The sequence below is a fragment of the Musa acuminata genome, unplaced genomic scaffold (assembly GCF_036884655.1).
Source record: "Musa acuminata AAA Group cultivar baxijiao unplaced genomic scaffold, Cavendish_Baxijiao_AAA HiC_scaffold_185, whole genome shotgun sequence".
NCBI lineage: Eukaryota > Viridiplantae > Streptophyta > Magnoliopsida > Zingiberales > Musaceae > Musa > Musa acuminata.
Genome location: NW_027020458.1, coordinates 1 through 24,545, shown reverse-complemented (window position 1 = coordinate 24,545; position 24,545 = coordinate 1). Strand labels below are relative to the sequence as shown.

General features: G+C 40.1%; 5 protein-coding genes and 3 non-coding genes across 8 annotated transcripts; 3 read left to right on the top strand and 5 right to left on the bottom strand.

The window, feature by feature from the left end:
* Nucleotides 1-551: 551 nt before the first annotated feature.
* On the bottom strand, nt 552-625 carry TRNAI-AAU (transfer RNA isoleucine (anticodon AAU)). The gene has a single exon. It is a non-coding gene; the product is annotated as a tRNA-Ile (tRNA).
* A 4,037-nt stretch (nt 626-4,662) lies between these two features.
* TRNAI-AAU (transfer RNA isoleucine (anticodon AAU)) lies at nt 4,663-4,736 on the top strand. The gene has a single exon. It is a non-coding gene; the product is annotated as a tRNA-Ile (tRNA).
* A 335-nt stretch (nt 4,737-5,071) lies between these two features.
* On the top strand, nt 5,072-5,145 carry TRNAI-AAU (transfer RNA isoleucine (anticodon AAU)). The gene has a single exon. It is a non-coding gene; the product is annotated as a tRNA-Ile (tRNA).
* Nucleotides 5,146-6,341: 1,196 nt separating this feature from the next.
* LOC135656632 (serine/threonine-protein kinase AtPK2/AtPK19-like) lies at nt 6,342-11,275 on the top strand. Its single transcript, XM_065175867.1, has 7 exons — nt 6,342-6,499; nt 7,857-8,790; nt 9,830-9,912; nt 9,999-10,119; nt 10,214-10,387; nt 10,481-10,588; nt 10,710-11,275. The coding sequence occupies exons 2-7, from the start codon at nt 8,134-8,136 to the stop codon at nt 11,007-11,009; spliced, it is 1,443 nt and encodes a 480-aa protein (XP_065031939.1). The 5' UTR covers nt 6,342-6,499; nt 7,857-8,133; the 3' UTR covers nt 11,010-11,275.
* A 194-nt stretch (nt 11,276-11,469) lies between these two features.
* LOC135656633 (thioredoxin H4-1-like) lies at nt 11,470-15,159 on the bottom strand. Its single transcript, XM_065175868.1, has 6 exons — nt 15,010-15,159; nt 13,849-13,912; nt 13,048-13,167; nt 12,504-12,626; nt 11,844-12,032; nt 11,470-11,752 (listed from the first exon to the last, which is right to left on the bottom strand). The coding sequence occupies exons 2-6, from the start codon at nt 13,867-13,869 to the stop codon at nt 11,720-11,722; spliced, it is 486 nt and encodes a 161-aa protein (XP_065031940.1). The 5' UTR covers nt 13,870-13,912; nt 15,010-15,159; the 3' UTR covers nt 11,470-11,719.
* Nucleotides 15,160-15,724: 565 nt separating this feature from the next.
* On the bottom strand, nt 15,725-18,020 carry LOC135656630 (pathogenesis-related genes transcriptional activator PTI6-like). Its single transcript, XM_065175864.1, has one exon. It carries the CDS (start codon nt 17,733-17,735, stop codon nt 16,920-16,922), a length of 816 nt encoding a protein of 271 aa, XP_065031936.1. The 5' UTR covers nt 17,736-18,020; the 3' UTR covers nt 15,725-16,919.
* A 1,724-nt stretch (nt 18,021-19,744) lies between these two features.
* LOC135656634 (uncharacterized) lies at nt 19,745-21,124 on the bottom strand. Its single transcript, XM_065175869.1, has 5 exons — nt 21,111-21,124; nt 20,714-20,879; nt 20,612-20,648; nt 20,421-20,530; nt 19,745-20,337 (listed from the first exon to the last, which is right to left on the bottom strand). Exons 1-5 carry the CDS (start codon nt 21,122-21,124, stop codon nt 19,888-19,890), a joined length of 777 nt encoding a protein of 258 aa, XP_065031941.1. The 3' UTR covers nt 19,745-19,887.
* A 1,238-nt stretch (nt 21,125-22,362) lies between these two features.
* Nucleotides 22,363-24,539, bottom strand: LOC135656635 (protein YCF54, chloroplastic-like). Its single transcript, XM_065175870.1, has 2 exons — nt 24,316-24,539; nt 22,363-22,639 (listed from the first exon to the last, which is right to left on the bottom strand). Exons 1-2 carry the CDS (start codon nt 24,501-24,503, stop codon nt 22,447-22,449), a joined length of 381 nt encoding a protein of 126 aa, XP_065031942.1. The 5' UTR covers nt 24,504-24,539; the 3' UTR covers nt 22,363-22,446.
* Nucleotides 24,540-24,545: the final 6 nt, after the last annotated feature.

Sequence of the window (24,545 nt, the reverse complement as noted above, 5' to 3'; positions counted from 1 at the left end):
AGATCAGAGAGGAAATACAACTCAAAATATACTTTAAAAAATAGGGAAAAAATGCATTTGACCTTTATAATCAAAAGAACATTATCATCAATATTTCTTTCTATATGATAAAAAATAAATTATTTCATAAAAATTATATAAGAAAGAATGGTTTTCAAACGATTCGCAAAAACATTAGCAAGGATATGATAATTCATATTATATAAAGAAATAGATCCAAAATCTTGCACTATGCAATTACAAGAGGTGTTCTACATTCCATGGAACTAAATCTGTATCATTGGGTGCAAAACAAAATACAATTATTAGCTTAGTAGCATTATTCTATAAAGTAATTATTAGCAAAGGAACAATATAGTTAGAAAAAGCATTCATTCTATGGTAGTAAAAAAAAAAAGGAACTACGTGTCAAAAAAAATAAAATTACCAAAAAAATTAGTATATTTTATTGAAAATAGTTTTAATAATTAAAATATTGTAAACTGCCTTATAAAGTACAATAAATATAATATGTATTTAATAAAAATATTTTAAATTATATTAATAGAAAATGGCCCATGCAGGTTTCGAACCTGCGACCTTCGCGTTATTAGCACGACGCTCTAACCAACTGAGCTAATAGGCCGATGGATCAATTGTTAAATAATATTCTAAATACATAATAGTATCGTTTGAAATTACAAACATGTCCATCACTAATATCACGACGTTTGTAGTTATATTGATGTGTATTTCTTGAGATAAAAAATCCATAATTCATGTATCAAATAAACTGATAAATTCTCGCATGTTTCTATTTCATGATTAGATGTAATTTTTGGCGGATAGCTAACGTAGAGCTGCTGCCATATTGCCTTCCAATGCAGGTAAGCCCCATTCATTCATTCCATGGCCTTCGTCTCCATCATCCGGCTGCTGGCCGGAGTTCACTATATATTACTCCTGCTTCGAGATCGAGGCTAATCAGTGAGTACACCATCCTGATCTCACCCATCTTACTCCCATCTCTATTTCTTTGCTTGTCTGAATTGACCACTTGCTGAATACAACGAATCATGCTGTGTCTGTACGATTCTCTCGCTGCTTCGCATCCTTATTAGCTCAATTAGTACGGTCAATTACAGCAAGTAATCTATTCCTACGAGGAACAGTATAGCTATCGATGACAGCAGCATAAGTTGTGACTTAAGTGACGACATGAAGCATGGTGGTTAACGGGAGACGTGTGAATGCCATGCCATGCACGTAACATGGAATGAGTCATGAGTCTCCTATAAAAGGTGACAGTATTAGGGCAACTTGACTAAGGAACGCAGCATTCATTATATTATAAGCCTTCCTCCAACGTATGATTGTGAGTGGTGACATCAAAAGAATCACTTTCTATTAAAGTAAAAAAATAAAATAAATGTTTTATTTTTCGCTTATCCTTTCTTTGAAGCCTTGAGAGAGGGGAATCGAGTGCAGTCTAGATCAAGCTGTGGAGCAAGCTTCTCTTCTATGAGGTGAAATCTTCCCTCGCGATCATCAGATTTATCGTACATTTCGTCGATTTCCTCTCTCGATTGATTAACCTTACTCGTCATCTCCGTTTGATCATCGGTTGAGCTCTCGAGAGACTCTGCATCACCGGAAAGAGGCATTGCAATCTCTTCATTTTTTGAATCCAACCAATTCTGCGTCGAGTAGTAGTCTTCAAAGTCAACAGAGCTATCTCGCATTAGTCGACGCCTTGCTTTGATAGAGGGGAATCGAGTGCAGTTTAGATCAAGCTGTGGAGTAGGCTTCTCTTCTCTGAGGGGAAATCTTCCCTCGCGTTCGTCAGATTTATCGTACATTTCGTCGATTTCCTCCCTCGATTCACTAACCTTACTCATTTCCATTTGATCGTCGGTTGAGCTCTTGAGAGACTCTGCATCACCGGAAGGAGACATTCCAAGCTCTTCATTTTTTGAATCCAACCAATTCTGCATCCAGCGGTAGTCTTCAAAGTCAACAGAGCTACCTCGCATTTGTTGACTTGTGTCTATCGCGGATAACTCATTTGAATTTGGAAGAAACCTGTCTACTGAATCCTGAGACTTCCCTTGTCGAAAAGTTCTTCGAGACAATTCCGTACGTTTATGAGGAGCAAGTTGGAAAGTTCTTCGAGATAGCTCCATACGCATATGAGGTGGAAGAACACTGCAACCATCATCGGTGGAAGAGACACTACCATCACAGGCATTAAAGTTTGTGGTGGTTGATCGTGAAATGTTGACACCACGATAACCTTTGTCAGTTCCATGCGCCTCAGAAGATTCTGCAGAGTCTCGTCCTCTCTCACTCGGGATGTGTATGCCACTTCTTTCATCGGTAGGCACAAGACTCCGTGACACTATGCCTTGCTCTTCGACGGAACGTTCTTCATTTCCTTTCTCACAGCAATTGTTTGGAGATGTTACATCCTGCACTTCATCTTTCGTTTCGCAAACAGACCTTCGATTCATGAAAGATGAAAATATCGTGTGTAGGAAACCATTAATGGATGTGTTCGATATCTCCATTTGGATGTGCTTGGATGTATCGAGGAACTCTGCATCACTCGAAAGAGACTCTACAGACTCATTATTTTTGGGCTCCGACGAGTGAATGTCTTCTGAATCAAGAGGCATATCTCCCATTACACGCCTTGTGTTTACCATAGATAACTCGATCGTATTCGAAACAAACTTGTCATCGACGTGAACCTGTTCTCCTGTACTCATCTTGCTTACCCCTTCTCCTTTACGTTCGATGGTGTCTATGGAATCCTGAAACTTTCTACGTCGAAAGGTCCTTCGAGACAGTTCCGTACGTTTACGAGGAGGAAGAACAGTGCACCTGTCATCCCTCGAAGGGGCATCGCTAAAATGGGGATTAGAATATGTGGAGGTTGATTGTGAAGTGCTCCCGCTCTCGAAAGATCTCGTAGAGTCTCGTCCTCCCTCTCTCGACTTGAAGATTTCATTACCTTGGTGACGACGAAATCTTGAGAACTTCTCCCTCTCTTCAGCTCGATGTTTACGATCAGAATCATTTTGCACTTTAGTCATTTGATTCATAGAAGATGATGATCGAGCGTCAAAGGAACCACTAACTCTTTGATTTGTATGATCCTAAGATAATATTTTTAACCTGGAGAGAGGAGGGATAAAAGAATCATAATTCACTTCTAAATATATGGTTTCTAATGAATGAGATCGGCAACAAATATTGCCTTGGATATTGGTGCCACATTTATGGCATCGGTGAATAGGAACATTGGGATGTTCTACATCAATCCATGTACAATGATATATATGAAATAGATTATGCTCTATTATTCTAATCAACATCTCCTCCGACAAATCTTTAAATCATGAGATACCAAACTTATAATATGTTGAAGGTAAAGGACAAGAAATAATATAAAAAGACAAGAAATAATATAAAAAGAAAGATATTGCTAACCGATTTACTTTAGCTCGACATAAAAACCGATGGAATGAATTCGTATAATTTGAAAAAAAAAAAAATTATAGTATATAGTTAATTTTTGTTTCACTTATTATAGACCTCAAGTACAAGAATACAAAGGCAACTTATGAAAATAAGAAACAATAAATTTTCATAAATCAAAACATATCAACCATTATAACTTTTCTCTCTCCGAATAAGATATATCTTCATATTGAGTTAAAAGGAAACTTAGGAAAATAATGAAATATAATATACCATAAATTGAGACATATCGATCATTAGAATTTTCTTTTTATATTTAAGATTTTTGAATATTAAATAAAAAAGATTACAAAGTATAACAATCATACGGTGCATAAACTAAGGCATTTCGATAATTACAATCTTCCTTCTCCAAATAAGATATATTTTCAATTTCGATTTGATGAAATGCATGATTGATAGATTTTTATCTATGATCAAAGTATTCTCGTAGAGAATCGTGATCTTCAACAATAATCAATATTTGTTTTTCTTTAGGATAAATTAAACAAGCAAACCCTATAAAGAAACTATTGAGCTAAGGAGGATGATGATAAACTTCTTGACTAACCAAATAAAAGGTTTAATAATTCAATGATGGTAAAATATTCACGAACTCAAATAAGATGCATTGTATTGATCTTGAGTCGCTTAACCTTAATTTCGTTTGCTCCATTTATATTTATTATCAAGGATCGTTATTTCAGGTATCAAACTTATTTCGATGAATACTGATATACCGTTACTAATGTTTTAGAGATGAAGAAACATAAAGAGAATAGAAAGAAACGGTTTGTGCCAAATTGTACACGATTTATCGTTGATATAATCTGAAGGATAACCAGAAAAAACAATATGATAGAATCTAATCTTTTTTCTTATCACCTTCAAAGGTTTTTACTCCATGAATCTGCAAGAGAACAGCATGAAACTTGATGAAGTAGTAAAAAGACATGCTGGTATTACATGTAATCGATAATATCAATCATTTATCAGTACACAATCTTTCAGAAAAATATGGGTTCTATTTTGTAGGCAGGAAAGAAACTAATTGCAAATGCAATGACCTTAGTAAATGTTCATATTGGTGAACAAAATATTTGTAATTTTAGAAAATATATTATCTATTTATATTATTTCAATTAATCAAATTAATGTATGGGCCTATTAGCTCAGTTGGTTAGAGCGTCGTGCTAATAACGCGAAGGTCGCAGGTTCGAAACCTGCATGGGCCATTTTACATTAAATTTATATTTCTTAAATTATTTTTAAGTAATTAAAAAAATATATATTAGACGTGTATTTAGAATAAATATAATTAATTTACATATGAATAAGATAGATAGTTTTTTTTTTTTTGGTAATTCTGTTCATACTTAGGAATGCACGATTTGTATGCAAATATAGTTATATTTGTAATTTTAGAAAATATTTGTAATTTTAGAAAATATTTGTAATTTTAGAAAATATTTGTAATTTTAGAAAATATTTGTAATTTTAGAAAATATTTGTAATTTTAGAAAATATATTCTCTATATAAATTATATTTAATTAATTAAATTAATGTATTGGCCTATTAGCTCAGTTGGTTAGAGCGTCGTGCTAATAACGCGAAGGTCGCAGGTTCGAAACCTACATGGGCCAATTAAAGAAAAGTTATATTTTTGTAAGTTTTTAAAATTATTTTTTTGAATAATTTAAAAATATATTAGACACATATTTAGAATAAATATAATTATTTAATATATGAACAAGTTAGTATTTTTTATTTTTGGTAATTATGTTCATAGTTAGGATTATTTGACGTTGCACCATTTGTATACAAATATAGTTATAGCTATAAGGTCGATTAATTTACTTATGAATAAGGCAATGATTCTATTTTTTTGGTAGTTTTATATATTTTTTAGTCGTAATTCTTTTTTTTTGACTACCATATCACGATTTGCATAGAAATATATTTTGTAGCTATATTGTTGTTTCTTAGCTAATAATTACTTTATAGATTAATGCTGCATGACTAATAATAGTTTTTTTTTTTTCAAATCTATTGTTTTGCTATATATGTATATATATATATATATATATATATATATATATATATATATATTTCAAAACAATTTTTTCGCTTTGTCTTAAACCTATATATAAATATTCACAAAAGTCTTTTAATATTTATGTTCACTATACGATGAAAATAAAAAATAAAAATATGATATTATTTTGTTACAATGTTTTTAATTACTGAATTGACAAAATAGTATAACGGATCGGATCTAACACGACGACTCGAGTCGATTCAATTCACTGAAAATTCAATTCAATTCATCGACATAATAGACATATTTTAATTCTGTTTATAAAGAGAAAGGCTTAATTGAAAAAATATTCCTTTTTTTCTTTTCTTTTCTTAAAAGAAAAGTAATAAAAAAATAGAAAACTAATCGCTAGTGGATATCTTAGCACATATCCTTCCCTCACCCCATAAAGCCATATCCATCGCAAAGATAGCGTGCTGTTCCCACCCGCCGTCGTCAATCAAAATTGCTTTGGCGTCTAAATCCGCGCTCGGCCACGGAACCCAAGCCGCCCCCATCCACATCACCATCCGAATGCTTCCATAGAAATCTTATGCGTGGAACCACGACGACCTCTCGCCGCGCGGACGGATCGGCAACGGACGGACTAGATTTAACTTCGACCCTGGTCCCACGGATAAAGGGTGGATCCGGATAGATTATTTCGTGCGCGCGTCCGCATAGTGGTACCCGTCGCCGCCTCGTTGAAGGGCAAGCCAGGATTTGCGCGTGTTCACACGCGCTCAACCATCAGTTCCATTCAGGGAGCGCCACGTGTCGTCCCGGAGCTCGGCTCGTTCACGGAAACGCCTGATTGGCTTTTCTTTATAGATGGGGGAATATAAAGTGACCGTCGGAGGCCGCCACTCGATCGCCCCGCAGCGGTTTCCCGTCTCCCGATCGTCGCTCGCCCTCGCAAGGTATGGGAATTGGCTCCCCCCCCTCCCCTCCCTCCTCCCGCTGCTGCTTGTTTCTTGTCGTGTAATCTGTTGCGCTTAGGGCTAGGGTTTCTGTGCCGGATCGAGATCCTTGGGTCTTTTCTTGGTGACCCCCTCAGATCCGCTCCCTTCACATAATCTCCTGAGGATTCGGTGAAGGAATCTTGTTTCTTTGTGCGGATCTTTTTTGTTGTGAAGCTTTTCTTCTTTTATTGGGGCTTCTTGTGGTTGAATTCGGGGTCCGTCGATGGGTTGGAGGAAGCTGGATGATGCGATGTGTTTTCTGATGTTTTGATCTTGGTTGGGAACGGTTATATAGAGAAAGAAAACATGGGATCTTGGTGTTGATGGAGGAAAAGAGGGGTTTGTCATGCCAGTTGGAAAGGATTTCCTAAGATATGTAGAAAATATTCCGTTTGTTCTTTCGATCTGCCTGTAGTGGACTTGGAACACCTAACGAGGAAGTTTAGGCTACGGATTCTCCTCCCTCTTTCTCAATTTCGGATGGAGGTATCAGAACCGTACGAGTGCCGCTTCCTTTCGTGAGTTTTTGGCTCTTTTTATTTCACAAGTCATTGAAATTTAGGTCTTCACGATAAAATCTAACGTTTCTGCTTACTTCTCTTGGTACCTGATCTATTGCCACTTGTTCGAATTTATTATTGTACCCATTTCAAGTTCATTTTCTGGTGCAAATCCAGAGTTGGAGTTTATTTAATGCCTCACAATTGCTATGGTGGTTCTTTTAATGAGCCAACATAAAGTAAATGTAGATATTGGCTGACATGTCAGACATTATGACAATTTGATATCATTGATTTTTTATCTGCTTATTATTTGAGTTATTGATTCATCTCTTTTATATCAATGGGGTCTTCCGTTTTATTTAAGACACCTTGGTGTTGGTTTCTTTCAACTCTGTCTAACTTTTTCATTAGGTTTGATGCTTTATTGCCTCCTGTAGACTCTCGTTGCCCAAATCTAATCAAATTATACCGAACTCGTGACTCGTAGTCCTTAATACAACACAAAACATGACTTTAAACATTTACCTAAAATAGTTAACAAAAGTAATGATGGAAGCCTCTTCCAATCATCTCAAAATTATGAGAAATTTCAGTCCAAATTTAGTTGAAAATTGACTTTCCCTCTAGTCTACGCTAATAACACTTACCTGGAAATTGATTACCTTGGTCCAGCATCTGCTTTTCTTGCTAAGAGGAACTTCATTTATGTAGTTCTAGCAAATGAATGGTTCACTGTAAGAAGCATGCTTTTCGGTCAAACTCAGATTGTTCTTTGTCTTGACAACTCATGGTTTTTTCAATCTGTTAATCAGCTCTGGACAACTTAATCTTAATGAATTCAAGAAGCACAGTAGCATCTACTGTTTCCTGCACATCGGGAAACAAGAGCAACTTTGGTCTTTTGGTGTGCTTACTCCCTGGGTTCCTGGGATTTCCTGTTGTACGTGTGGACTTCCAGCTATTCAAGGCCATTGTCAGGAATCCTTCATCATCGGTTGTCTTTGAGACTTGCGGAGGAGGCCAGATTTAGCAGGGACGGGAATTTCGGCGACTTGCACCAAATTCAAAACCTGATTAGCACTTTGAAATATGGTTTCCTCTGAGATGAATAGTGTGACCAAAATCACCGGTCGCAAGAACTTAAACATGGAGATACTTCTTCCAACAGGCCCCCCTGATGTTGCGGTATCTGAGAACGTGGAGTTTGATTTCTCTGATGTGTTTGGTCCTGGCCCTGTTCAGACCTCAGTTAACGTGAATGTTATGAATCCTGATAATCAGGCACCTGAATCGGTTCCAAATGAGACAGTTTATGACGATCCAGTGGTCATTTACAAGCGATCACATTCTTTGGTGGGGCCTTCAACTCCAGTTAGTCAGTCCTTGCAGCTCAGCAAACTCACAATACATGAGACTGACAATTCATTGGAACTTTTGGAGTGTGCGTCTGAAGTGACTGGTGATCTGGAGTCATCCACCTCTTTCATGGAGACGCATGATTCAATATCTGAGAAATGTGAGGTCATAGGGCTTTCAGACTTTGAGGTTTTGAAGCTAGTTGGGAAAGGTGCATTTGGAAAAGTCTTTCAGGTGAAAAAAAGAGGCACTTCTGAAATCTATGCAATGAAGGTTATGCGGAAGGATAAGATTATGGAAAAGAACCATGCTGAATACATGAAAGCTGAGCGAGATATTTTGACGAAAGTTGATCACCCTTTCATCGTCCAACTAAGATACTCATTCCAGGTGTGAAATTTTCCTTGATCGTTTCTGAATTTTGATTCATAGGTGCTGAGAGCTAGAATAGAATATTGACCATTGTTCTATTATTATAATTTTAATGTCCGGATACTGAATATTATGCACTATAAAATATTTGATGTGTATAGTGATTGTCCCCAAACCCTGTACTGGTAGGAACCTCAGGCACTGGTTTCACCCTTTTATACAGGATTTTATTCCATTGCTACTACATCTAGGGGGAAAATTAAGTGGAACTTCTTTTCATTTTTAAAATTTTGAAAGTAATACACTCATCAAAGTTATAAGTTGCATAACTTGTAAAATATGTTACCTTTTTTTGATATTGAAGCAGTCTGTTAATGACATGATACAGCACCTCAAGAATTGGGTTGCTCAGGCATAAGGGTCAATTTATTGTCCAACTAAGGCCGTCCTCATATGCAGCAAACCGCATGAAGTTAAGCAGTATATTTTGATGTGCAATCATGACAAAATCATGTTTCGTATCCCCATGAACAACCTCCAAATATAAGGCTACAAGATCAACCTACTCTTTTGGACCCATTCATAAGATTGTTCAAACAATGAGCAATAGAAACTTACGGTAAGATGACACATGAAATTGGACATTAGAAAGTCCAACCAGTGAAGCCAAATCTTAGGAAACTTATGGGAGCTTGTTGTTTGCCAACTCCCGGTACTGTAATTCATGCCATAGCCTTTGTAACTATGAAGCCAATCTTAGCGATTCGAATATTCTTGCATTATGTGCACAAGCATCATCTTTGTTTACTTATCTAGGTTATGTATTACAAGCATCTGTAACAATCATCATGGTAACCAACAAAGGCACAAGAACGATCCGTTATGTGTGTGTAGGACAGTAACTGATACTAGGGTTTTTTTTTACACTATCAGCTTCTGGTTACTCGAAAGACCTGTTGATCATAAACGCTTTCTGATGAAGATATTTACCAACTGAGAGTTTCTGTCATGGCCTTCTAAACTCATCCTCCTTTATATACTTTATCCTACTGTGCAGACAAAGTACCGCCTGTATCTTGTGCTCGATTTTATAAATGGAGGACATCTATTTTTTCAGCTCTATAACCATGGCTTGTTCAGGTAATTTATGTTTCTCAAACTAACGTTTGCAAGCAATACTTGGAAGCATATTAAAGTAGAACCTAACTTTTTGGTTACATTATCAGAGAGGATCTTGCTCGCACATATGCAGCTGAAATAGTATCTGCTGTTTCCCACCTTCATACGAATGGTATAATGCACAGGGACCTCAAGCCTGAGAACATTCTCCTCGATGCAGATGGTCATGTGAGCATATCTGTCTTCCTCTTTTTTTTTTTCCCCATTTTCCTGATCTGCACCTTCTTCCTGTTTTTTCTCAACATGAATTTTTTCTGTTCAGGCCATGTTAACTGACTTTGGTCTGGCAAAAGAGTTTGATGAAAATACTAGATCAAACTCCCTCTGTGGGACGCTCGAGTACATGGCTCCTGAAATCGTTCTCGGAAAAGGCCATGACAAAGCTGCTGATTGGTGGAGTGTTGGAATCCTGTTGTTCGAGATGCTCACTGGGAAGGTCCGACTCTCTGCTGTTCGAATCTAGTCTTCATTCTTCCTATGTTGTCCTTCTATAATGTCTCACGTCAGAATACATTTGTTACATTCGCAGCCACCTTTTTTCAGTAGTAACAGAGAGAAAATGCAGCAGAAGATAATGAGGGAGAAGATAAAGCTGCCTGCTTACTTGTCCAGCGAAGCCCATTCCTTACTGAAAGGCGTAAGAAGTCGTCTATGCTCTTGCACTTTGCCTCAAACATCCTCCATGATCACTGTTAAACTTCTAATCTTTGAAGGACCATCAAAGATTTCTTAGGTTGTTCCTTGTTCCTTCCCCCCAGTTGTTGCAGAAAGAAGCAAGCAAGCGGCTCGGGAGTGGCCCTGGTGGGAGCAACGAGATAAAGAACCATAAGTGGTTCAAATCGATCAACTGGCGAAAACTGGAGGCCCGTGAAATCCTGCCTAGCTTCCGGCCTAATGTTGCCGGAAAGACCTGCATCGCCAACTTCGACGAGCGATGGACGAGCATGTCGGTGTTGGATTCGCCGGTCGCAAGCCCGGTCACCGGAGAGAACGACTTTGCAGGGTTCACGTACGTGAGGCCTGCTCCTTTCCTTCAGAAGCCCAGCCCTCTAAGCTGACAGAAGGGCGGGTGGGCGGGCGTGTTCATGGCAAGATTGTTTCGGAACAGATTCCGACTTAGCTGTTAACTGCACAGCATGCACAACATTCCCGTTTGGGGATCTCTATCTGTTGGGAGTGCACGTAATTGTACCATTCAGGATCTGAGTGCACTCAGTTTGGCTAGCTTTCATTTATTCATGCATTTTGTTTCAGTGTTTGTTTGTGTGGGCAAAGAAGGTGTGGGTCACAGTAACATGACTAATATCAAAGCTTGTTCTGCGTCCGTCCGTTGCTTCTCCCTCCTTGACATGTTATTGGTAAGTCTTTCATATACACACACAGATGTATATGGATTTTGATGCCTTCTGATGACCTGCATCAACTAACACACGGGCCAAAATGGCTCCCCCGGTGTGTTCACCCGCGAGCCATCATCATCCTTGCCTTCTCACCCACAGCATTAGAAATCTGAGCTGGTATACACATCACTCCTAATAATTCTTCATTTCACAGCGATATCATCATTGATAATACAAAGCACACTCCACTCTCTCGGATATAAATTATCCATCTTCCAGTACCAATAACACCCAAGTTTTGGACTGGATTCTGCCAAGGTATACATGTATGTCCAGATAAGTACATAGGCTTTTGTATTCTACGCATGTACATGGAGTAAAATCACTACAGCTTCTTTAATATCACTTAATTCTCGCGAAAACAGTGACTATATCGCATGAACCTCCATTTTTTCTACTGCCTGTCACGTCAAGTAGAGCAACTTAAATTGAACAGGAAAATGATGACCGGCAAAATACGTGTTCAAAGAAGAGAATAGGATTAGGTCATACCATATTATGGTACGACGCCTTCTCATCATCAATTTGAGCTTTGGAGCACTGAACTAAGGAATCCACAATCATGATTATCTTCTTCTCCAGCTCAGGCCTATTAGCACCAATCAACTTATCCAACTGCTGCCCATCTTTCAGGAATAAGAATGTTGGAGTTGCACGTATATCCCATGACGAACTAAATTCCTGAAACATGTACAGCCCATGCTTAAAAGTATACCGTAAGCCAAATATGGTCGGCCCAGAACTTCTCTAATGTTGATCCACAAACTTTAAAAACTGATTTTGAAAACCCTACTACCCAAACGAACAATGAAAAAACTAATTTGCTTTTTCGATACAAGATGTGGGGTAAACTGTTTCACTTTTATTCCATCGCTACTTGGTTATATGCGAAAGATAATTGAAAGAAAAAAATACTTGATGCCTTGAATAAGAGATACTTCGGCGAATGTCTTCAAGCAAGCTCAAGGATGACGTGCACATACAAATATAGAGAAGGGATGACGACGAATTAACAAGCAGGAACTAGGATAAGTAAACTCAGACAAGCACAAAACTATTGGTCTTTCAAGGAAAAGTCATCCTAAACAATAGTAAGTGCATAATTGACATAAAAAATTGCAATGGACAAGATTGAGATAATGTCGATCTTACCATTAATTCATCAACATCTATTGTCAAAAACATCAGTGAAGGATACTTCTGAGACAGCTCCTTATAAAGAGGTGCTATCATTCTGCATGGGCCACACCAAGATGCACTGAAATTTGCTACAACCTGTAGGAATAGAAATCAAAGTTCATGCCAGTTTGTCCAATTATAGAATAAGGACATATATCTACCTGATGCTAAATGTGTATGCATTAGAAAACATATCTGAGTGAATGCAAGATTATTGGTCTCAACAAGTTACTAACACTTTCATTATTTTTCTTGACCACTCTCAACATGTAAGTGAGATGATCACAATTCCATAGTTACTTTTGAAAGTACTGATATATATAATTTTGAATATAACATTCTGTACATAAAAGCACCTATTTGAAAAACAGTATGAAGGTGAGAGCAATTCGAGTTGATCTCAAAGTTACATTGAATGCTTGTGTAAGTAAATTATGTGACTATGTAAGTAAATTCTATAACAATATTTGGTGTGATGAGTGTCCAAATGTAAGTGAGGTTGTCTTAGTTCACTTACGATCTTGCCATCCTTGTTTGCTTCCAAAATCTTTTGATCCCAGCTCTCTTTGCTAGTAATTACATGCACATTTCCACCTCTGAAGTCTATCTCCTCTTCAAGATCACTACCTGCCCCTTTCTGAAGGAAATGGAAAGACAGCATAGAAGGTCACCAAATAGTCACTGACTAAAGGTTGGAAATGATGGAGAAATATAAATTAATCTGATATCAGATGTTATGACAAAGATATTCATAAATCCATCAGGTTTCTACACAATAAGGTGAAATAATAGAACCATTTAAGTTTATTTAGAAAAGGCAGGAGATTCCTCTAGTTCTCAACAGATAGCGTATGAACTTTCAATCTCTAGCAATGCCGAATCCAGACAATATGAGTGGGAGATGTAATCATGAAAGTGCACAAATATTTTCCTAAAAAATGTGTAACCATATATGTGTTTGATAAAGCTCATGATCAGAGATTTTATAGCTGCAATTTAGCTACTCAAAACATTATTGCTAATACAAATAAATTCTCCATTAACCACAAGACCCACCCTTTTCCTAATTTCACTAACACACGCAATCCATGCTTGGATGCATGCATAAACTTTGTTAGTTTTTGAGAGACAGCATATCTGGAAAAGCACAAATAAGTAGAAAATAAAGCCAAAAAAAAAAGCTTTCAAAATTGGTAAATTAAAAAGGAAAGCATGAAATCCAAGCACCAGCAATAACAAGCAACAAATTATAATTTGCTTAAACCACAAATTCTAAACAGTCATCATGAGCTCATGTCATCCATTGGTAACTTCTCACTTTTCCTGAACAGTTCCCCATGAGTTAAGAGTTGGAGTCCAAATAGCAAGATAACCAGCTTCCGCTGTGAAAACAGAAATCAAAGCAAAGACATATTAATAAAAGCTATATTCATGAACCAAAAAGTATAATCAGATCCAAAGAAACTAAATTCTAATCAAAAGTAAGTCATGTCCAAAAATATGGGTAAGGAATCAAATTGCAAATAATGATGATATTTTAATTGGAAGCTCAGTAAAATAACTACGAGCAGTATACCGGAGATTTGAGCTCGTTCGACGATGACACCCATGTTAAAAGAGATAAAACCTAAATAAATGTTACCAAAATAGATCCAACTAATATTACCAGAGGAGGATTCACTTAAAAAAGTGTTGAATCATTTACTCGAACGCATTATAGCATCGATATTAATACATTCATCTTTAAATTCTCATGGATATATAATTTTTGCCTTGAAGGTGCTCATATGCATACAAAAAGAAAGGGTCTTCCAAGGAGCACATACCCAAGAACATTCTCCTCCAACATGAACGGACAAAATACCCTGGATTCTCTATTCCAAGGCGTTGTATCTATGAGGTGCCTCTTATACCAAGACCTATTTGAAGACTGTTCAACATATATTTCTTCCCATTTAAATTTCGTTTATTCATAAGTGAAAGGTGGCTGCTTTGCTTTCTCTCCTCACTAGCAAATCCTCAGCTCTACAAAATAGGCACCTAAAGCTTCCGACTGAATCCGAATCGCTCTTGATCTCCAGCTATTTGACTTCGACACCCGACCGGCGAACCCATGAAAGCTTGTGGTCTCATGGAACCTTGAAGTGGGCTATCGGAGCCGAAACTACGCACGCAAACCACCCAATTCCCTAATAGTTTCCAGAATCATACACTGACAGAAAATCTTTGAGCGCCTTCGTGAGATTTGCTCCGTTTGTTGGTCGAACAAAAGATGATGAGCAAAGCATGAACTCGCAAAGAACTTCCCATCCATGATGCAGCCAGACCGACAGACGCAATTATTGGACATAAAATATGGATTCAGAGTCGGCAATCAATGCCAAGAATGGGCAGATTTAAACGGGAAGCAAGGTGAGGTCCTCCTCGTATGGCGACAAAACCAGAGTTCGCGGGACGAATTGGAGCCACAGGAACTCACCTGAAAAGATCCGTTCCAAGTTGTCGAATCGTGCCCTGGACGAGAATCACCGGTAGCCGCCGACGGGAACCGCGATGATTTGGTGGCCGCCGACTTCCCCCAATGGGTCGATCGGATTTAAGAAGACGACTCCTGGTCTACGGTGGGTCTTCCTTTTATCGCGATGGACCGGGCCGAACCCAATCCGATCTTACTAGATGGACCGGGCCACAAGCGATGGGTCTTCTTTTGATCGCGATGCGATGGAACGAGATGGACCGAGCCGCCTATTAAACATGACACGTGTCGTGAGCTTGGAGATGCCACGTACAGGTCATTGTCACAGTTCTTCTGAATTATTATGCTAATAAATAATTAAAATAGAAGCAAAGCCTCTTTTTTTTTCCCGTAGACAAAAGGAGATGTTTGATTGACCATATTTCATCGCAAAGCTTCATGCTGAAGACCATAATTTTGAATTAGCTGGTGAGAAGGAACATGCATGTCCTTTATTTTGCTGGACCACCACGCTGAATGGTTTCTGCAAGATGGGATAATGCAAGCTAAAAAGCAGCTTTATTTCATGCTCCAATTCCCTTGTCCGAGTTCCTTTCGAAAGATTATCCCAAGAAATGTTCCTTTTGGAACTTTGGCTACCTGTGTTTTGTCTTCAATGATCAGAAAGATTCAGGTCTTGTCTGCTAGCCTTGAAGTCATTTTCCAACAGAAAGAACACTAGAGCGAACTATTTCCGATAGTTATGCTTTTTTTTGTTTTTGGTATAGATATTCATTTCATAGGACGACATTAACACTGCTGATCTTACTTACAACGAGTCGCAGATAACAACACTCTCGATGCAGAGATAGTTTCTGTACTATCCTTGTCGTTTCGATCCAACTCAGTGCAGGAAATCGAACAGGACAACAGTTTCTGCTCCCGCTAGTGGCAAAGAAGAAGCTTCTAAGACCATCGCACCGAAGATAGAGACTTCCTGCGCTGACCTGGTCCCTCCAGGACCACCAAGGAGTATGGGCTGGTTCTTCTTCTCCTGCACTGAGATCTTTAGAGCTCCACCGACTTGGACCATGTGTGCTTCCTTTTCCGCTTTCCACGGGCAAAGGACATGGTGGAGGCGGAGGACGAGGTGGATCCGACCGCACAACAACGCAGCTCGGTGGTCCGTCGGCAAATGGGTGAGACACTTCTTTCCGCCACTTGAAGACTTGGGTGAGGACCCTCGGCGAATCCGATGCCATGATTGAGCAAAACATACTAGGATGATCCGAACCCGTTAATCCCAGTCCAATCATATTTTAGGGCACGTGGATTGCCACGCATGCACGCCGATCAGACGGCTCCGCGTGGATCATGGAGCGATGGCTTTCGGACCACTCGCGGAGACGGCTGATCACGTCGAGGAGTGGAAAAATCCACGCCGAGGGGGCGCTTCAGTCATTTCCACAGCAGACAGACGTGGGGCCGTTTTGCTTCGCACTCACCCGCCGCGTGACCTCCGATCTCAATCGACGGTGAGAATGTACGCCACGCCTGCCGCGCCCCGCCAGCCACAGCCCGACAAACTCTTCAAATATGCCGCGGAAGATATTATCGCCGTACACGACGACGGCCCCTCTTTGTAAAAAAGAAAAGAAACAGAGGAGTTATATATATATATATATATATATATATATATCTGACCTTTCCACGGCCAGCCGTGGAATTGAAGGAAAGCTGGCCGTCACTCCCTCGTGCCTCTCACTCCACAACATTAATGGGAACAGCGCTCCTTAATCTGTAAATTCTGTATACCCCTCCCCACTATTTTTTTTTCCTTTTTTTTTCTCTCTCCTTTTGAAACCTTAGAAATATAAACAATATAGAAAAAAAAGGTGAAAAATTCGGAACACACTAGCTGAAGTACTCGCTCGCTACAACACAGCACTCGTCTTGGCTGGAGAAGAAGAAAACGACTCTAAGGTGACCACTTCGAGCATGAAATCGTCGGCGTCGAACTCGGAGAACCCGTCGCCCGCCGCCTCAACGCATGGCCGATGCGGCAGATAGAAATCGGTTATGTAGAGCGGCGGGTCGACGCGTAGCCCGAAGGCGTCGACCTCGCCGTAGCCGAGGAAGTCGAAGGGCGTCTGGTCCGCGTTGTTACGGAGGACGGAGGTCGGGGAGGGGAAGGGGTTGTCGGAGACGTCGTCTCTAGCGCAAGACGATTCGCTGCTGTCGACGGTGACCGTCTTCGTCACGGGGAAGTTGGTTACGGCCTTGGCGCCCTTGAGCTTCATGGCGGCGGCGTCGTACACGGCGGCCGCCTCCTCCGCGGTGTCGAAGGTCCCGAGCCAGACCCTCTTCCGCAGGGTCGGGTCCCGGATCTCCGCAGCCCACCGGCCCCACGGCCGCCGCCGGACGCCTCGGAACCTTTTCCAGCCGCACGGATCTGTCGCCGCAGCGGGTGGCCGCTCGGGCGGCGCCCGACGCGGGCCGGCCTCGATCCCAATCTCCTGGACGTGCCGCTTAACGCGGCGACAGGTGGGCCCGGCATCCTCTTCGTCGTCGCTAGAAGAGGAGTCAGTAGCGTCAACGTCGGTGCAGTGGATGCGCACGACCCTCCTCCGCCGGCTGCTCGCCGCAGCGGGTGCGGTCTTCCTGGAGCTGGCGACGTGCTCGGAGAACTTCAACGGGGCGTCCAAGGCCGCGGCGCCGCGGTTCCCGCGAACGACGGCTGTCGGATTCATCGCGAGGAGCGACGGATCTGGCGGCCGGAGACAGTCCGCTGTTTCATCAACCACGAAAAAGGTAAAGGACAGATCCCCTTTTACTTCACCCTCCCGATTTGAAGGAATCAGAAGCGAGTTCCTCTCCTATTTCTGGATCACAGATGACAAACCCTTTCCGACAATCGAGAGAGGTTTTAGCGAGGGTTTAGGGCGGAGATCAGAGGAGAGAGAAAGAGAGAGAAGCGAGAGAGGAAGCGAAGAAAATATTAATGGGAAAAAAAAATAATAGTAAAAAAGAAAGCGAGGGAAGATTGGGGGGAAGACGAGAAGCATATATAACGGAGCTTCAACACCCCCTCGTCCTTATCTGTTTATTTCCATAATATCCAAACTACCCTCGTACCGGCTCCTCGTCTCGAAAGTGCCACCGTGCCTCTCTCCAGCTGGCACGTCGCCTGGGTCGAAATCACAATAACGCCCTGGCAAAGAGGCGTGGATCAGCACGAATCTTGAGGTGCCTGGCACAATCCGAATCCGATTCGATAAGATCCAAATTGGCGAGGTCCGATTCAATTTCGATCCGGTCAAACACCGGCGAAGTTGACCATAACATCTCACCTGCTCACCACCTGCCTTTCACATATAATACATATGAATCAAGTGACGAGTCGTATATTTTATTTCTCTTCGTTCACAGGTCGGACAGATTATGGACTCTGAGCAAATCTCGTACGTCATATCAGATTCGGCAACCATTGACGCATGCGGAAGAACACGTCTGCGTCTTGCTACAGGTTAATTCTGGGGTTAAACTGATCGAACCTCATCAACTCAGGTTAACTTTACTTTCTATTCTGCTGCCTTCTCTCTCTCTCTCTCTCTCTCTCTCTCTCTCTCTCTCTCTGTCAGATGGCTGCAGGTTCATGTTCTGTGACATCAGAATGTCTTCTCAGCTCAACACAAGTTCCATCAGACATCCTTGGGGACTGGGACATTCGGTGCTGACCGTGCGAGCCAAAGCTGGAGATCGTTCTTCGTTTGTAGATTTCGTGTGTATTCTAGCAAGAATAGTATGCAGATGAAAGGCTAAGAGTATTATTACCTCCTACAAAATTGGGAGAAAGTGACTCACACGAAGGTATGTTCTTCGAAGCTTCTGTCTGTTCATTAGCTAACCCCAATATTGCCTCATGCCACATGAGTTTTAGTTTTGATTTGGAATCCTAAATAGATGTGCTTGCATAAATGAAACAATTAAGATTGCCTGTAGGCCTGGCTATGAATGTCAAAGTGTTGTCAGCACCAAGATCAAAGTACAAGAATATCGAAGCTGGTCGATCTTGGTCTTCGAGGAATTGTTAATGATGGATTCCTTGACGCTGGACATACTTGAGGCTCAAGATAAAGACGATGAATCAATTGACTATGATGGTTCCCGGACACACAGACCTGCTGATTGCAGACACCACAAGGCCAAGCAGATGAAATGATGAAAGCGATCTCCAATGGGTCGCAATTGGCTTAGGTTTATTTGAGGGTTGTGTCAAGCTGATAAGCTAATGTGGTTGTCATTCCTACATGCGGATATATGTATGTATGTATGTATGTATGTATGAAATATTATTAATTAATGAAGAATAGTCGAATCTGTTGTGTTGATTAAATATTTTTAGGTAATTATTTGCTCGAGCATCCAAGTAATCGAAGATAATAATATCAAGAAAAGAAGAGATCATATGCAATTATATTTTTTTTTATCAAATAGTAATAATAATGTATTATTAGTCTAAGATCAAATCAAATAAAAGAAAGAAAAACTATATTGAACTTTAAAAAAAAAAGAAAAATACTTATAGATACTGAACTATTCTTGGACTTGAACTATTTATGCCTAAACACTTAGACTTGGATAGATCTATACATATAGATGCCATCTATTTATAGATGTGAATTGATAATTTAAACCAAAAAAATCTTATCTTTACAATTCTATCTATGAAATAAATGATTCAAAAAATATATTTTAAATCTTAATAATCATTTTATATGACAAACAGCATCATTGAGTCTTCGGTAGCGAAAAGAAAAAGTTTATGGACAAGAGGATCACTTCTTCCTGCTGTAAAGTGAACTCAGAGAGCTCGTCTCGAAGGGATTGGGATCCCCAGAGCTAGCTAGCATCCCGGCCATGGCCCCGTGTAGTTGCATAAGATGGATCCGCTCTCAGCTTTGACTGCCAGAACGAGAGATCGTATATGGAGGTGCATTCTGGCGGTGCTGCCGCGGTCACAGGAGAAGCCAAGGTTGCATTGCCACCGACCCTTTGCTCCGAACTCGCTGCCAAGCTTCCCTCCGGGATTCCTGCTGTGCCCAACACAGTGAACCGCCTGAGAAGCTCATCGGTCTCCAGCTCGCAGATCGGGCCTTTCATCACTCGGTCATCCTCATAGTTGGTGCTGGAACTCGGTCCGGCTTCTCCGGTCGCAGAAGAACTTGCATGAAGGTCATGCCCTCGCACCCAACACTGCTGCAGCCTCATCTGTGCCGCCATCTTCGCCTTCGGGCCTGCATCTCTCACGAAGCGTAGCAAGCTCTCTCTGTAACTCGGTCCGCTGTTGTTCTGCGGATACGTATTTGGCGGTGAGAAGTCAGAATGTGGCATGCAAAGGTAACCAAAGAGTGAACGGTAGTTAATGGCTTTACGTAGACAAGCTGTATTGGCTTCTCCAAAGCCATTGAAACTATTGCCTCGCTCGAATGGTTCCAAGGCCTATATGTGTCCCTCCGCTGCACTCCGCTCGACTCGGACCAATCTGCAAAGCGTTGTGAGAATCAGATTGCAGGATACGAAAGCTCAAACTCATATCATCTCAAATAATGGACTGTAATCTTACCATCGTCGCTCGGAGAAGCTACCTCTGTAGGTTTTTCCTGCAAATCCCAAACCAGTTAGAAAAGCTTGGAAGAAGATGATTTATCTCACAGACTTGTCTAACCTTCTTCTTTCTTCCTCGTTTCCTCGTACTTGTTTGTGCAGCATTGGAAGGTTGCAAAGCATCGGTCGCCGACGCTGCAGCATTTGCCGCCTTCTGCTCTTCTAGGGCTTGCAATCTTGCGCTTCTCCTTTGCCCTCCTTCGGGCAACACCACATGTTTCTTTCTCCTTGAAGAAGAAAATGGCACCGAAATAGTTATGACCATAACATTTCATGAAAGTTACTTGCGTACATAAATTATGATCCATCATCTTCTTTACGACGATCGACTCACGAACAAGAAGATAATGATTCACCAAAACATAATCCAAAAGCTCATACAGATCTTGAAGAAAGGGTAAGATCTACTGTTCCATAAGGAAAACACCTGAGAGAGAGAGAGAGGGAGAAGGCGATACCTCAGAAACACCATCTTCGAACTTCCTGTGCATGCAACTCAGAATCTCGTAACTCAACAGCGATGAAGCATTGGAGACTGATATATAGCAAAGCATGTTGAAATTGTAAGACAAGGGGGGGTGCATCGACAAGAGCAAGGTAGGGGATAGGAGAGGATGAAATGTGGTTATTAAATGCGAGAAACACTTGGGAAAGTAATATTCTACGTAGATATTTAGCTTGTTTTGTGTACATAATAAATACACTAATATGCGACAAATTTAATGTATTCTAATTGTAGTAGTGAAAAAGGATAGCATTCAAAATTAGTTTCCATTCAAAGCCTGTAGTCTTGTTTTTATGATGGAAATAGCTCATACTCATTTTAAAGCGCATTCAATGAAATCAATAGTAGGCAGGCATGGTTGTTTTTATCCATGCATCAAAATGATCATATTGCTAAGTATGACATGCATTCTCAAGTTCTTTTCTTTATATATTGTTCCAATGGATTCTTGGTTTTATTGAAAGAAAATATCATTTTTAGGGAAAATTAAGGAGCTGAAGAGTGGTAATTAACCTTCGATATCTTTGATTATGTGTCTGTCTGTATTGGTAATCAGACACATTTTGGTTTGTGTGGAACACAAGGATTGACATTTTGGTCAGACCCAACAATGGAAGCCTGCATCACTAAGCACCATTTAGTACCCATTCATGTGTCTTCTTCCTCTTTGGCTTTTCCAGATTTAACTGGCGGACACACACAAAGAATCATGTAATTGTTGACAATACATTCATGTAATTGTCCAGCATTTACATATTGCCTTGCATGTCAACCATCCATATTTGACTTGGTTTGACAGTGGTAAAAATGGAAGCACAGAAGGAGAAGCATGAAGGCAAAGTCAATATCTCTCTTTTTCTGACATTAAACTGCAAAACACTTTGTTGGATTCCACAAGAATATAAAGTTGCTAAAAAGACCACTTCTTTGTGACAACTGAAAGCTTGCTCCCATTATGTTTTCTTGGTTAGTTTCTTGTGCTAGTGATTTAAGTAGTCAATCAGCATCTTCTGTTCTCTTTAATTTCTCCACTTCCTGTGATTAATTGTCACTTGATCTCTTCTCCAAACCATATCACAGTATGAGGAAGATGTCCACTGGTAAGTGAAGGTTATGCAAGTAATTGAAAGCTGGGGGGGAGTTCCATGGCAGAGGAATTATATGAACACCTAAAACAAAGAATACTCATGCTAACCACAAGGACAGACTCCAAACTCAGAAATTTCAGATTAAATTCACTGCTACATGCATGAAACCAGCAATTTTGTTTTGGGAACAAAATGTTAGATCTATGACATGCTTTTGCAGGAGCTTGGTGGCAAGAAGGGTTCCCACCATCCAAACTCATATTTTGGATATGGCGCAGTCCACTTTTCAGGCCTTTCGAATTCAAGATCAATGGGGTTGTAAGCCAAAGCTTCCTCTAGAGCGTCGGCTTCAAAGCTTTCTGCTAAAACCCTGTCCAGTCTCAGCTTCATGAACCTGTGAAAACCATGGGAAGCAACTTTAAGATGAGGAAATCTGATAGCGAATGTGAATTCTTTTCTAGGTTCCAGCTATTAACCCAACATCAATTTCAATTTCAGACGAGATGGATTCAGATTGAGCATTTTCGTTCGTAGTCTAAACTCATGCAACCAAGCAAAAGAACTCTAGATATTTGTAGTAGTCCAGATGAAGTTGGAAATGTTTCTCCGACATAACATATACGATAAAAGAACATATATATGAAACAACTGAGTAAACACTTTCCTGTGCAGGTTAAATTCAAATAGCAAGTAAAATAGCAACATATTCTTGCGGGTGGGAACATATAGTTAATCCGATCAGGCTTCTTTCCAATCACTACAAAGTAAACAATCTTGAGAATACAGTAGACCAAGCCCCCGACTACATGTTCAATTAAGATCTCATGTAAGAAAACATTGTTAACATCTAGTTGGCGTATGTGCCAGCCTTGAGTGAACATGTAAAATAGCAAGATATTCTTGCAGGTGGGAACATGTAGTTAATCCGATCAGGCTTCTTTTCAATCCCTATGAAGTAAACAATCTTGAGAATACAGTAGACCAAGCCCCCGACTACATGTGTTTTCCTGAAACTTTGAACACCTTAATTCATTTGTACTTATGGTTTATCCCTCTGTAAAGTAATACAGTATCAAGATGAAGTCCTAATCTTTCGATCAAGAATTTCTTTTCTCGGTGTTGTGCCAGTTAGTTCCACAGTTAATATAATAAAAGGCTCACACAGATTACATGCCAATACAAGAAACCAGAGAGCATGAGTAGCTGTTTTATAAACCACAGTGCTTGCCTTCTTTATATCATAACCATTCCTGAATGCTCCTTACATCATTGTCAGAAAGTCGCAAAACTACTGTGCTTAGTCTGGTGGTTTGTGATTTCCTAAAATAATCTACCAAATCAGATACGATTACTCAGGTGATTATAAGCCACATTGACTGCCTATCTACCTGGTTCATCTTGTGGGGTAGTCTTGACTGCTATCAGTATAATTATTTGAGAGTCAGAACCTACATAACCTATGATTTTTCTTTGCTTCGCAATTATGACACTTAAACAAGTAATGGGTACTATCGGACTTCGGAAAGACACAGAAATTAAACAAAGAGAAGTTCTTTGCTTTGCAATTATGACACTTAAACAAGTAATGGGCACTATCAGAGTTCAGCAAGATACAGAAACTAAACAAAGAGAAGTAGATTCAAATATAATAAAGTTCATAAGTGAACCTTGTGACAGTCATACATTGTCCTTAGGTAGGTGTAAGCTATATTTCTTGCATCTGGAATTCATAATCAGATTTGTCTGCAAAAAAAAAAAGAAAGAAGAACAAAGAACAAGAACTTTCGACAAAAAAGTTGCGCCCAAAGTTGGATGGATGCCTTTTGTTCATATCATACTTTTTGGCCTTCATTTCCAAGTTTAGATTCGACTTTCTACCGGAGAGCACCAGCATGACCCCCCCATCCACTCTCTCTCATTACCAACTCTCAAAATGAACAGCTTACAAAACAAAATAGTGTTCCTTCTTCCTTTTTACATGGCAAGCATTTAAGAACAATAATCATGCAAACAAAGAAAATAATTGAAATGAGCAATGGCTAATATAAAGTAACTAGTGAGGAGAATTACGTCATCCAAGGTCCATCTGTGGAGACAAGAGCCACAGCAGGTCTATTTAATCGCTTGACGATGCCGGGGAACCTGTCCAAGAACTTGGGCTCAACAACAAGCCAGAAGTCCTGCTCTCTGTTCCGCTCCTCAAAGTTTCGGCGCCGCTCATACAGTAGCTCCTTGAAGTGTTCCTCCTCATCCAGCATGAATTTTGCATTGGCCACCACAAAGTGGTACCTCCTTGGTTT